Below are 13,691 nucleotides of genomic sequence, written 5' to 3'. Positions count from 1 at the left end.
CATTTAACTCTTGGACATGAATCACTGTTTCTGGGACTCAGACCCCAGTACTATCTGCCATAGCTGGGGTGAGGAAAACACCAACATGCAGTTCTAAGATATTTTAGAACTTAGGATTTATATGAATCATGATTCAGGACTTTTTTTGCTTTAGAACAGAAAATAACTCAAAGTAAACATCTTATTTCAGTTCTACTTCTAAGGAATGTTATGCAACAAACATGGATGACCTCAATAAGGTCTTTCTTTTAAATGTACATAATCACAGACAGGTCTGTTAGACTTATTAGATACCCATAGATATTAAAATGTCATATCTACCCCAGACATAATAGTGGATGGCTGTACAAGCTGAAGTTCTTTGCTCATGATTGGCCCTTCCAGTCCGGATTTTTGTTGAACAGGTTTGGGTGGTCGCTGCGGAGGGCCGTCATCAGTACCAGAGTCTGATGTAGATCTTATCATGTAGGTATCTGCCAGACAAAAGTGCAGTGTCAGCTTTCACATGTCACTGTATGATTCCCTAAAAAGTAACATTCTAAGTGTCCCAGGCCAATCTTATTGACACAATTAAGGCTTTGGTGTCAGAGTTGATTGGATCAAATTTTTGGCAATACATGCATTTCATTAGGCTTCCAATGTATACTATTAGGTGCCAAACTGTTGCAGATTTTATGCATCATAAATTCATATATCAATGTATACATCATAACATTCTTTTCAAATTCTCTATAATGTACTGTATTTATCTTTGGGCTTGTTCAATAGTTGTCAGGCCTATTTTTGGTAAATTCCATCAGTTTCTATTCACAAGATCATATAATAGTACATTTAGGCCCCGTTCATGATGCAAAAATTCATGCGGATGCATCCGCATTGTTTGCTGATACGGATAAATTTGTCATCATGAATGCTCCGAAACGGATTTGATGCGGATTTTTTGGGACCACCTCGCGAGGTGGACTTGAAACGGATTCCTTTTATCCGCATTTGCGAATTGTCATCATGAACGCAAATGCGGCGTGAATCCGCATTACATCCGGGTACCGCGGGGTCATAGCGCGGGGAATTGGAATGTTTTAGTCGTTATTGTCATCGTGAAGTCTTTTTATGGCCGATTGCGTTTCCTTTCGCGGTTACACACTATTTTCTAGAAAAACAACACCCAGAAGAGCTGGGAAGGGAAATTCCAGCCATCTTGAGCACTGTTCCCTGACCCCAACCTCTGACCTTTAAATGAGAAATGCAAAATCATCTGGATCTGAAACGGTTTGCTCGTGGCCATCGTGAATGCAAAATGTAAAACGTTTGCATTCGGATTGTGGTCGGATGTAAGCACATGCAGATGCATTTGCATGGATTTTTGCATCATGAACGGGGCCTTAGACTATGATGAGATTATAAGTATAACATTAGTAAAAACACGACAAACTAATTCTTACAATTCATTCTATCTATCTTTAATACCAGTTAACTTTATTGAATCAAACACATACCAAATCCCCCACCTCCCTGAGGCTTTCTCTCCATGTCTTCATAGACATCTTGTCCTATATGGTCATATGATACAAACTATTATTACTTGTTGAGTTACGTTATATCATTACTGTATATAATAGTTGAAGACCTAGAGGTACACTGAAAACAGGGATTGAAATAACAGTTTAAAGGATAATGCATTTAATGATTTAAGGACCATCTGCCAACTCCTTTTATCATTGTTTCAAGTAGCTTCTGCTAGGCTTTTCCATGAGGGTAGGGAGATTAGTATTTGCCCAAAACCAAGTAAACGACTAGCCAGGAAAGTCAGCCTGCAGAAAGTCATATTCTTCCTAACTGCACATACCAATCACCAATGAAAACCCATGAAGGCCAAACTCCTCCTGGCAAATATTCACCCTACAGGGAGCGAGGCTAGTCTGATCAATTGTACAATGGCCTGACTTGTGTAGTTCCATCTTTAGTGTACATGTAAGTGCAGGAGGGTAAGAAAAGCAGCATACTGAGTTACTGAAGTTATAATTTCTGTAAGCAGCTCCTCAAATAAAACTGTAACTGGCATGCTCTTATGAAATATATTTTCCCAACTGCATGGAATGTGATATTCATTAGTAGTGTTAACTGGAGGTGTTGATTTTCTGAAAGAAAGGTGCTGAAATATGATTCTTTATAATAGACAACGTTAGTAACTGATTATTGTATTATAATAGTATTCTGGACTACCATTTGCATCTTCTGACTCTGCAACGCTTAGGTATAAATGTTCTTCTGCATCTGCAATAGAAATATTTTCATTTATTATCATTTCTTTATCATAGATCACAATGTACTGCGATGTAATGTACTGTGATGTGATGTTGACAAAAGATTTGAAATTACCAGAAACAAACAGCAGATATATGTGGATTGCCATGTTAGTTGACATTTAATAAGGACACAGGAAGTAAATTTTATGGATAACATCAGCATACGCATTCCCTAATTTGAAAATAATTTCCCTTCCAGAGATGATGAACGTGATAAGAAAGTAACGTTAGGTCACCTTCATCTGTGGGGTAACCTATATCAGTTGTATTAAAAAAAGTGGGTATTTTGGAATCGTTAAGTTGAAAGACGGTAGTTTCACACTGTAATATCTTTAAAATATTTCATTTGAAACCCATGTCAGTTCACCTGAAATCCCTAGATACACATTTTTTTTTTTAAACAACGAATTTAGGCTACCATACGGATAAAGGTGAACAAGCGTTACCAATATGTTGTGTGGTAGTCTTGATTGTTATTTGTAAAATTTACACTAGTGAGAAATATACATGAACATACATGCAGTTGTAGTTGTAGTAAGTAGTAGAAGTGAACCTTGTTGGACAGTAAAAGTGGCACCAATGTGGTAGCGATGACTGTAGTTTTCAACTTGGTGTTAGTGATACCAATCTTACCACACTATTGTCACTTTGTGCTCTTCAATACAGAAATAAAAGACTTGTTGGGTATGAAACTATCGCTTCAATTCTTGTTACTTCTTGTTTTCTTCTTTTGAAAACCTTTTTGCTTTTACCCATCTAGTCTGTTTTGTGCCCTCTCTAACTAAATCATCAAAATTAACTTGATGTGGCCTAGATAGATCAAAGAGGCATGACGTATAACATCATCATTGCAAAGGTTTTTAACCAAATCGTTCGTGCTTCCAAGTCCTACCATGCATTTCTGTAGATCCAGTCATGTTCAGGTAAGTGTCCTCTGCAATGTAAATGTGTACAGTTTCATAGGATGTAAATTTACTGTGCTGACAACTGTACACCAACACAAATAAAAGAAAAATTGACCAACATTGTATGTATCAATTTTATATTTCTGTCTGGTATAGTACATACAATGTATTGCATGGGGCACCTGTCATATTTATAAGACAGATAGAGAATACTTACATTTATTACAAAATAAAAATTGATTGCATTTATTGGTAATGATTTTAACACCATGGTTATCTTACCTTGTACTCTGTTAGACTGACCCATTGTCAAATAGGTATCCCCAGTATCAACTTCTGTAATGAATAACAGACATCTACATGTAACTTCAATCTGTACATATTTCAAACCTAAAGCTTTTTATGTAGCAGCTGAGTCATATTGACTCTTAACTTGCATTCCAAGCTTTAAGAGAAGAGTGCTGTATCCTACTTCATATTGAAAACAATGTAGAGCCTAGAAATGACCGAGGAGTTTAAGACCATGTTAACCTTATAGCAAAAGTTACAAAAAGTTAATACACCTACCTCCTTGTGATTTCCCTGACATTGGCATGTATGGACTTTCTGTATCAGGTTCTGAAAAATATCATTTTGTACAATTGATACATTTAATCAGTAACCTGTAGAAAGCATATTATATAAACCTACACATCATTTTGCAGTTTAGATGACAGTTGAATTTTAAAAGAAAACTGTTTGGAACAACTTAGAAATGATGTAACATCAACTCTCATAATTCTACCAGGTGCCATAATACCAGTCAAAAATATTTGAAGAGTATATACATAAGCATTACTGATAAGTTGCATTGGTATATCACCTTAAATCACTTAAAATTTGTGTGGTCTTACTCATGTGCCAACATTCATGTCTTTTGGTGGAATTATGTAAAATTTACAATTTCCTTACTTGGATATTTTGTCAAATATGGGGTGTGATCAGTCCCAAAAATATGTGTATCAAACTAGCCTGCCATATGGTTTTAGAGATTGGGTTATCTAGATATAACAACCAAAAACAGTAACACTACACTAATAGTCTATCTTCTTTGTACCAACACTCTTACCTGGTGTAAAGGAATTGATCACATGGAATGTTCCTTCCAAAATAGCCTGCACACCATCAGTTGTAGACAGGATTGTCCACCTCTCGGAGCCAGGCATGTGCACGAATATATCTTTAAGATGGCTGTGCTCTACACCACAAAGGAGGACCACCACTCGTTGTGGCTGTGGGACTAAGTCCCTGAACGATGTATACGAGAAAAGGTCGGTAAAGTCTGGTGATACCAGAAGGAACTGGCAGCGGCTGTTCTTGATTGCTGTCTCCTGACTGTGATGTAGAGGGAGTTGTTCAATTGATTCGAAGTACATCTTGAGCTCGGCATCTCCCTCCCGTCGGAACACGTCGGACAGAAACTCGCTCCACTGTTCGCCATCTGGGCTGTACATTATACTCAAGTCATAGAAGTCATCTCCTGGAAAAGGACACATCACAGGAGATATTTCATTATTACACATGTTCAACATAAATCGTTTATCAAATCTGAGCTTTATCATCACATCAAAAATGGTTTGCAGGTAATGTTAATGGTTCTATTTAGGAATGCTTAGCAATCTTGATTGTTAATTGACTTGTTCTTGTTCAAAAGTTTTGGGGAAGGATCATTCAATTGTATTGCGTCATTAAATTGTATTAATAGGGTGTCTGTGAGCTGACCGACACATCCAGGTGCTCTGCTGTGACTTTTGAGCAAGCTGGCATTTGATTTGCGATAACAATGAATTGCATCAGAATAACATGTACAAATGTAAATAGATGTGCAACATATAATAAAGCATTGTCAATTAAAATCAAGCACCAAGTATAATAATTCAGCACTGAATTAGAGTCATACTACATATACAATATAGATGGTGATTTATATTCACTACACTTCATGGAAAAAAGGAATGCAGAGCCTCTTTACATATCACTTAGCTGTAATGTCAAAAGTTCCCTTGAATTATTTTGAATCAGTTAGGTTTGAAAGAGCTCTTGAACTTTGCACATACAAAGCAAATGATAACGGTTACAAACCAAATGCAAAGTAAACGTTGCAACAACAAACTTCAAGTAGGGCATCTTTGATCTGTTAAAAAATCCAATGTTTTACCATCAATGTCAACAACTGGGCATTGTGACATAATTAATTTTGTACAAATAAGGCAACGATCTTAAATTTTAAAAGTACTCTGGCAAACCTTCTAAAAGTTACACTAGCAAGTCTTACATGTATAATAGTAACAGCACCAGAGCTGGTGTTGTTTGACATTTTTCTTACTGTGTAAATATTGACAGTAGGTCTGGCAGTTATGGCTGCTTTAAATGAGTACCGAAGAATTAGTCAAAAGGTTCCTGGGGTTCTATATCCACATGTCTCTATTGACTGAATTACTAGTATCCCTCAGGCTTGACTGCTCGAGATCATCACCAGTTTTTTTGTTTGTTTGTTTTTTAAGCAAAATTTGCTTGTGACCTTTCATATAAAGGTTGCAATCTTGTTGAAGATACTTTACTTGTAACAACAGTTGCCTATCCAAAACATAAATCTCAATGTATCAGATTTTGAAAAGTCTGAACTTTTGATATCGCTCTGCCACCATAATTAACTACAATAATGATGTGGTAATAAGCTTCTGTCTGTCTTAATAATTATCAAGCTGCATGGTTGATGAAAGCTTTTTTTCTATGTTTACTACCTCAACAATTTGTTTTGGATATACAAGTCACTTCCTGCTAGACTACTCCAAGTGTGACAGTGACAAAAGGGGAAATGTCGTCTCAAACATACATCACTTCTTCCTTACATCACAAGCTATCTGCCAAAATACATAGCATGTCCAGGTCAAAAGATACCAAAAAAAAAAAAAAAAATCAAAATTCTACTGCAGTACTAAGATCACATAACCAGGGGGCCCAAAATCAACCCTAACCTTCGTCTCCCAACTCCTAACCACATACCAAATATCATTTTATTAAATCGAGAGGTTATTGAGTTATGCCGACCACAAGCATCCAGACACACAAACAAACAGACACACAGACAGACAGACACACCAAAAAACTATACCTCCATTTTTTCATGGAGGTAACAATAAATCGGAGAGGAAGTCATAAATCATGTTGCATATCACCTGGTGAGGTAACAGAACGGTATCTAGATATGAAAAACATGGCTGCCTTTGTTGCAGCTGACGAGGTGCTGCCAGGGAAGTTCTGCAATATCTAACATCTATTATCATAATACCGGTACGTTAACGACGATTTCTCTAGCCATACTGATTTGACAAATTGTCAACGCATCATTTTCTCCAGTTACATGTTGCTGTTATAGGTTACCCTTGCCACTTCTTCTGTGTAACTTTTCTGCAACTCTTGTCCTGCTAAAATCGTAATATTGTAATTGTAACACGCCGCGGAATTACACGGCGAACGGGCGCGTGGTTGGGAGGGGGTACAAAATACCGGTAGGAAGAAACACGGCACAATTAACTGCCGCTATGTACATTTATACATCCTCTGATGTTCCTTCCTTTTCTGTCAGTAAATGCATAAAACATAAACCTGCATGAGCATACAAAATGTCATGAGAAAACGGACGTATACTGTCAAGAATTTTCATTTAACTTCTGTCCGTCACAACCGCAATGACGTAACACTTCACTGCTAGCGTAGATATAAAAATGGCGGGAAAATGGCTGCGTACGTTCAATCATGCCCATTCAGTCGTAGATCCGGGCCATTATGCAACGGTTCTTCACACTTTTACATGAGTTGTACCTGTGTGAAAATTTGCCCGTCCCGGACTAGTCCGGACCGGCATGAACCGTCAGTTCGAACCATGCAATAGTCCGAGGGTCGGACTGGTCGGTCGGACGGGACGGACGCTCGACTGTTCGCAGAACGGTTCGGACGGCCATAAAGGGTCCAGATTGGCCGCTTGGACTAGCCCGGACTACGTCCCGGACTGGTCCCGGACGGCATGGTTCGAACGCTTTCGGGCGGCGGCCATGGTTCGAACGGTTCGAGCCGGTACGGCTCCGCCCGGGCCGGACGGCCGAACGGGCGGTTCCCATAGCAACAAAGCGATCCGAACCGTCTGGGGGCGTGCAGAGCACCGCGGGGCGCCGGTTCGGACGTCTGCGAACGTCTGCGAACGTCTGCGAACCACCAATTTACATGGCAACTGTACCTCCCAAACACCCGTGAAATGCGTAAAATCGTGCTGTTGTGAGGTGGAAATCGCTGCCCAAACAGTTCGGACGGTCTGAACCGCCGGAATGCCGTCACAAAATAGAAAGAATTTGAATGCAATTCATCCCTCTGCCGCCTGGCGAGCGCTCCTATAGACAAAATATTAATGACGGCTTGAAGTTACAGAATGACACCAGCCGCAAGACAATCATTGTAAATCACATGTGCCCTCACTTTGACGTTATGTGCGTGCGGAGTCCCAGGAAACATTTGATTGCCCGCACAAACCATGTACAAAGCGTAAGTAATGGATTTCTGATGTCTTTCCGACTGAAGCGTGGTTACCAAACATGTGGTGGAGACACTATCACTAATATATGATATACATTCAAGTCCATAATCTAGAAGATTCATTTATAAACATCATTGAATGCCCTAATATATTCATGCCAACGCTAGGCACGTTACGCACCCAGCGGCGGCGAGGGTTCAGTGACCCCATCTCAAACGTAAACAAGAAGACGATCCTATGAAGAAGCCAAACATTTTGTTGGTGTGTGTTGAACTTTATTGCATTTTGTTGAAAGAAAGTTGTATCTAAATATTGAATGGTAATATATGTTAATCTAGTGCCACAAAATATTATTCTACGTGTCTAAAATAAGACTAGTTTTGATATAGGTGCTGGCCCCCATACGTGAATTGAACTCTCCCACACTTGATTGAAGCCTCCCGGTCCTTTGGGACAGCCGCCGACAAGTGCGCACATGTCTATAACTCGTTGTTTGTTGTTTATTTTACGTTCCATGTGTTAATTTTTGGCACAGTTTGCACATCCATTGACAGGAATACCACTAAGAATGATGTCGTCATTATACCCATTTCCTTTGTGTTTCTTGCCTTTTTTCACGAGCAAGTTATTCAAAGACGGGAAAATACGATCCAGATATCAATTTGCGAGCCAGTGGCTAGGCCACACCCACACAGCGCGAAACTTTAGGTATAGAGGCGTGCCGCTGTCCATCATCGCGTGGCGACCGACAAAATAATTAGCAACCATATCTCCGCTAGCTGGGTGTCATGCTGTCCGTATTATAAAACGTCTGCACAATTATTATTGGAATCTTTCGTCAGTAAATTTACTTTGCGCACTTGTAAGCGACTTTTGACAAGACTGGCCGGTGTTCCCGTAAAGCTTTCCTTCTGTCCTAATCCCAGCAAAACTGGTCTCCGGGGACAACCGCCTACCAGACCGATTCGTAGGGCAGTAATCAAAATGTCACACTACAACGGGTCTCCAATTTCTGGAAGTTTGGCAAAATCACCAACGTCCGGCCGCACCTTTGAGCTTCGGCCGTAAGTCTAGAATCTACTTAAATTATTCAGCAAAGCAAATAGGATGTAAAATCTGCTTGTCTCTAGTGTATAGTTATTGTGCATGTGATTTCATTAACTTTTGTAAAATCAACGATATTCAGAAGGCTTCAGAAGTACCACGAGTGTTATCATACAATGTTGATTGAATGAGTAGAGATTAAAAGACGTCACCCTAGAGGATTATTGTTAACCTACGCCGTAGACGTTTCAACTTTCACATCGCTTGATAGATTTTTATGCCCGTCAAAGGCACATGTGTGAATAGCAGGCGAAATCTTTACTTGCGGCACAAGTAAATAAACGCTTTTTGAAAAGTTGGTAAGGAGGAACAATATTAAACGGGAGGATTATTGTCGAGGAAATTCCGCTCGTGAGGACATGGATATAACGTCCTTGGGAGGAAGTTACTAGTATGCCATGGTGAGGAGAAGTAATTCTATGGAACGTTGATATTAATATTTTTCAGTTGTAGTTGTACTCTACTCTCTCTACTCTATATGAAGCATGGATATGGACACCTGACGTGCTAATTCAGATTACGCTTAGTCTACAGTTTAGTCTTTGTTCTGTGCGTTTAGTCGTTACACAGCATTGGGCATGTACACAACCAAGATACACTTACTGAAGTACAGAGAAGAAAACAACTTCGCTGGAATTTCACAGGTTTTATCCCCAGGGGCAGGCAGGCGAGTTTCTAAAGCTTGACTCCCTGCTGACAATAATCCCGATAGCCCGTCCGAACGGTTCAAACGGTTCGGGATTTACTGTGGCGTGTCCAGAGATCCGCCTGGCTCCGACATGTCCGACCCGTGAGAACGTTGCCCCCAACCAGGGAGGTTTTATCGAACCCGGGACATTGAGGAAACAACTTCGTTACCTTCGTCATGGATTTAAAATTACCTCCGATCAGTGGTGTATGCGGAAATTGTAAGACGATCATAATCACATCATTATCTTCGCCGAGAAGGTTATATTTATGATATAATTTGCAACGGTACGTGGAAACATGACTTCCTCTTTGCTGCAACAAGTGAAAATTACGTCATCATACTACTGTGTTTCCACGAAAATGGGCGCTGAAACAACATTGTGCATAATACAGCCCACAGGAGTCCCAGTAAGTGCGGAAAAAATACATGGATACTTCAGTTAGCCAGGATTCTGACTGTGCTGTTGATAATTTCACATCTAACACACTTGGTAACACAGCTTAACGATGTAAAACAGTTTCTTACCAGTTCAGTCTTGAACAAGAAGGGATGTTTGTATTCCAGTCCGTTCGTATTCCACGGAAGTTTCGGCAGTCGGTTGGAACAGCATCAGAACATAATTCCACACAAATTGTTTGTGTTGCTAGTCCTTTTCCATCTCTCCATGGCAGTTTGATGCATCCTGACCCGAAACGACAACGTACAAACCCCTCACGCGACACCTCTTCCAACTTATCCATGATAGTCTGTACATTTAGCCTTAGTTTAAGACTAAAAAGCGGAAAAATAACACAGGACATCAGGAAACGGTTTGCTGATGAGTTTTCAATTTGAAATGACCGCGACGCACGCGCAATGCTCATGTTATCCCCAGGGGCAGACAGGGGAGTCTTTCAAGCTTGACACCCTGCTGACAATAATCGTGATAGCCGGTCCGAACGTTCAGAACGGTTCGGGAGGCACTGTTGCGTGTCCTGAGATCCGCCTGTCCCTGGCCCGATCCAGGGCAGTTCTCTAAGTCTAACCTTTCATATTACGAAAGATGAAGCGTCCAAATTTCTCAGGGGAACATGACACCGACCCGTAGATTGTGCGTCACCATCCCCAACCCCTATCACTACTGAATGATTTGCGATGCACGGGTAGTGCATAGTCTCTCCTTCTGTAAGGGTAACGTGGATGCAGCCATCCTGCCATCCACGGCGTTTCTTTATCCGGTCGTCGCTTCGACTAACGAGTAATATATTTTCGAATTTATTGTACATTTGTGCTCCTCAAGCTAATTACAGGTCAATATGATAAAGTAGTTCTAACCCTTCTAACAAGAAAATAAGTCATTGATTATTCATGTAAAATGGTGGCGTTAGATGTTCGGCTAACCGTTACCCGTGCCCTGTTTTGGATACTGTACTCCAGCGTGACACAGCACTGCACTTGTTTTTAGTCCCACTTTCTTCATATAATGTCAAGGGGAATATTACTGGTCAAAATCAACAAGTTTTAGATAATTCAGAGGACCAAAACTCGATTGAAGTCTCGCTGCAAAGTTACCGGTAGTCAGGTCGTCCAACAGGTGCTCCAACTGGTACGACTCGCAAAAAAAAATCCTCTTCGGCCAAAGCCTGCGCTTTGACTCCAAACGGTGGTGGAAATTTTAGAAAGTGAGAAACATTTAAAATATATTGCACTTCACAAATCATGTTAGGTATTGTCCACAAGGCGAGGTAATGCCGGACGTCATGAAAGGTAATAAAGATACTAAATACGTTTCCAAAATTGTCTCCCGTATCATTGCACATTTGGACAGAATCGCCGCTTGGTACCATGACAATCATTGGAAACGTAGAGCTACTCAATGTCGTCCTATTTGTAAAGCGCCAGGGACAATTATTTAATCCTAGGGTAGAAAGATTAGTTCTACAGAGAACAATGGTGGTCTAGAGATCTGTTAAACTTTTCTCCGCCCGTTTTAACGCAGTGCAAGCATGATCAATCCCGGGGTGTGTGGTGCACCGGTGAAAACTTGTGCCATGGTGACCTACAATAGTATTGTCTTTTATTCTTCTTATAGTACTTTGCTGCACTGCGTTTGGAAGACAACGGTTCTATAGGCGCGGGCAATGTAGTTAGCAAATCAAACAGTGCAGCAGAGTGGAGAATGTAGCGTTCGTGTGAGTTAGAAACGAAATACGGAGTGCCGAATTGTAATTCGCCATGCCACTGCGTGACTATCCACAAGGTCTAATAATCTGCTGTTACGTTTTTCTCATTTACCGCTAGAGAAAAATAAAGAGACAAACAGAAACAGGACTAAAACATATTCATAAGAACAGATTTCGTAACAAAAACTTATTCATTATGTTCCTATAGATATTCATATGTATATTAAGTTATAGACCTGACAAAGTCGCTTTACTTTTGTCGTGTCAACAAAGATTTTATATGCTGCATGCACGGCATTGGTGTACGAGATGCGATGGAAAGACTGGTACGTCGAGAGGGTAAACATGTAGGTGTGATCCGTGCACTCAACGCCGCATGGGCGTGATGGACAATCCAAACTGCCACATTCCTGCAAGTCAGAGCAAGTCGACTTCATTAGACCGCCCGGCATGCAGGACCATAAACAGGCATTTGTCGCAGTTCTCCCAGACTAAGGCACGATCTACACACAGTTTTTCCCGATATCGGCGAGCCTACAACCATTCGCCGACAGCTTTTTTTCATCGTCTAGATGGAACTGCTATATCGCCATTACGATATCGGGAAAATTTCTCCCGAAAGGTCCGGACCATTCGTACGAAAGCTTAGCAGGGGTCCCCGATAGCTTAGCAGGGGTCCCCGACAGCTTCCGCGCGCGTGTAGATGTGTCCCGACTTCGGGAAGGCTCATTAGCATACAACGCGGGCTCATTAGGCTATATAGCTGTTTATGACTGCAAGCGCCACGGGTGTCCCGCGGCCAGCGTTCCAGATCCCTCCCGACACATCCACCGATATCGGTAAAAACTGTGTATAGATTGGGCCTTATTTTCCCGTCCATAAAACTCGGACAGGGCCCACAACCTAAATTACGTCGCAAAATGTGCCAATGTAACTGCGAGAATTTTGGCATTGTCTGAATCACTTATATTTATCGTAAAATTTCTCCTTTGTCACATTTCTGCGAATGTTTAAAAGTTCTTATTGACGACCAGGGGGGTCGTGGTTGAACAGCGTGTTTTGGCTCGGCATATTCGGATGAATTTCCAAGAAACTTGATAGTGGGGCATAGGATTTCAGTTGCAGTTTCTTACAACCAATCATGTGGCTCATTATGTGCAGTGAAAATCGACGTCTCCGGCTCATTTCGTACAAATCGTAGCGATTGGCTAGCCAGTAAATAGATTGTCTCATACTGTACAAATCAAACGGCTGCCGCCAGCATGGCGCCATGGCAACAGCCAATGTGAGGAGGGAAGACCACCAGAGCGCCGCTCACGTGCGCCTCACAGGCGGGATGTCAATCAACCCGCTGTTTATTTCCGCGGGTGCGGCCTGGAACTGGGATGGCCGTATTTGCCAAAATCATCTCGCGCACGGAACAGTCGGCTTTCCGAGCAACGCTCGCATATGCAGAAAAACTGCACTGAGTAGCGGAGCAGATTCTTCAAAGGGTGACTCAACACAGTGTAAGCTGGAAATTGGAAAATGAACAGCATTTTATAAGTGTATGTAAACTTTACTAGAACTTGTAGAAGACCCATCAGTTCGTTTTGCTACTCTATTGAGTATCGTATTATACTCTACTCTTCACTTCAGATAGCCGTGCGTGGTGACTATATAAATTAATGAACGAATATGTACAAGAAAACACGTCACCCATTCATTAGTCGCGGCCAAAATAGTATAGAAGAAAAGTTGTAGATGTGAAGGTAGAAAAATCTCATTTTTAAATTTTATTTTCATAGTATTGTTCAGGCGAAAGTGCAACGCTATTACTATTAGTGTTCGCCCGCTCTGGCTGTTGCCCCGCAATAATGGACGTAATGCATGCCTCTAACAATGTCTAATAGTCTCACCTACGGACTTTATCGCTCTTCTGGTCGCTGCGCTTAGTGTACGGAAGGGGGCGCT

At 41.0% G+C, this 13,691-nt stretch overlaps 1 protein-coding gene across 4 annotated transcripts in view; it reads right to left on the bottom strand.

Annotated features, from left to right (window-relative positions):
• Positions 1–13,691, bottom strand: part of LOC118411201 (phosphoinositide 3-kinase adapter protein 1-like) — a 39,872-nt gene that overhangs the window by 25,076 nt on the left and 1,105 nt on the right. Inside the window, exons 2-8 of one of the 4 annotated variants that reach the window (XM_035813284.1) lie at positions 4,320–4,730; positions 3,779–3,829; positions 3,494–3,547; positions 3,199–3,240; positions 2,224–2,274; positions 1,497–1,550; positions 322–473 (exon numbers count right to left, since the gene is read on the bottom strand). In XM_035813284.1, coding sequence (XP_035669177.1) covers positions 322–473; positions 1,497–1,550; positions 2,224–2,274; positions 3,199–3,240; positions 3,494–3,547; positions 3,779–3,829; positions 4,320–4,730 — 815 coding nt within the window. The remainder of the gene's footprint in view (positions 1–321; positions 474–1,496; positions 1,551–2,223; positions 2,275–3,198; positions 3,241–3,493; positions 3,548–3,778; positions 3,830–4,319; positions 4,731–13,691) is intronic. The other 3 variants (XM_035813286.1, XM_035813285.1, XM_035813287.1) reach the window with 3 other exon arrangements.

Source organism: Branchiostoma floridae, chromosome 3, assembly GCF_000003815.2.
Source record: "Branchiostoma floridae strain S238N-H82 chromosome 3, Bfl_VNyyK, whole genome shotgun sequence".
NCBI lineage: Eukaryota > Metazoa > Chordata > Leptocardii > Amphioxiformes > Branchiostomatidae > Branchiostoma > Branchiostoma floridae.
This window is presented reverse-complemented; position numbering and strand designations above follow the sequence as displayed.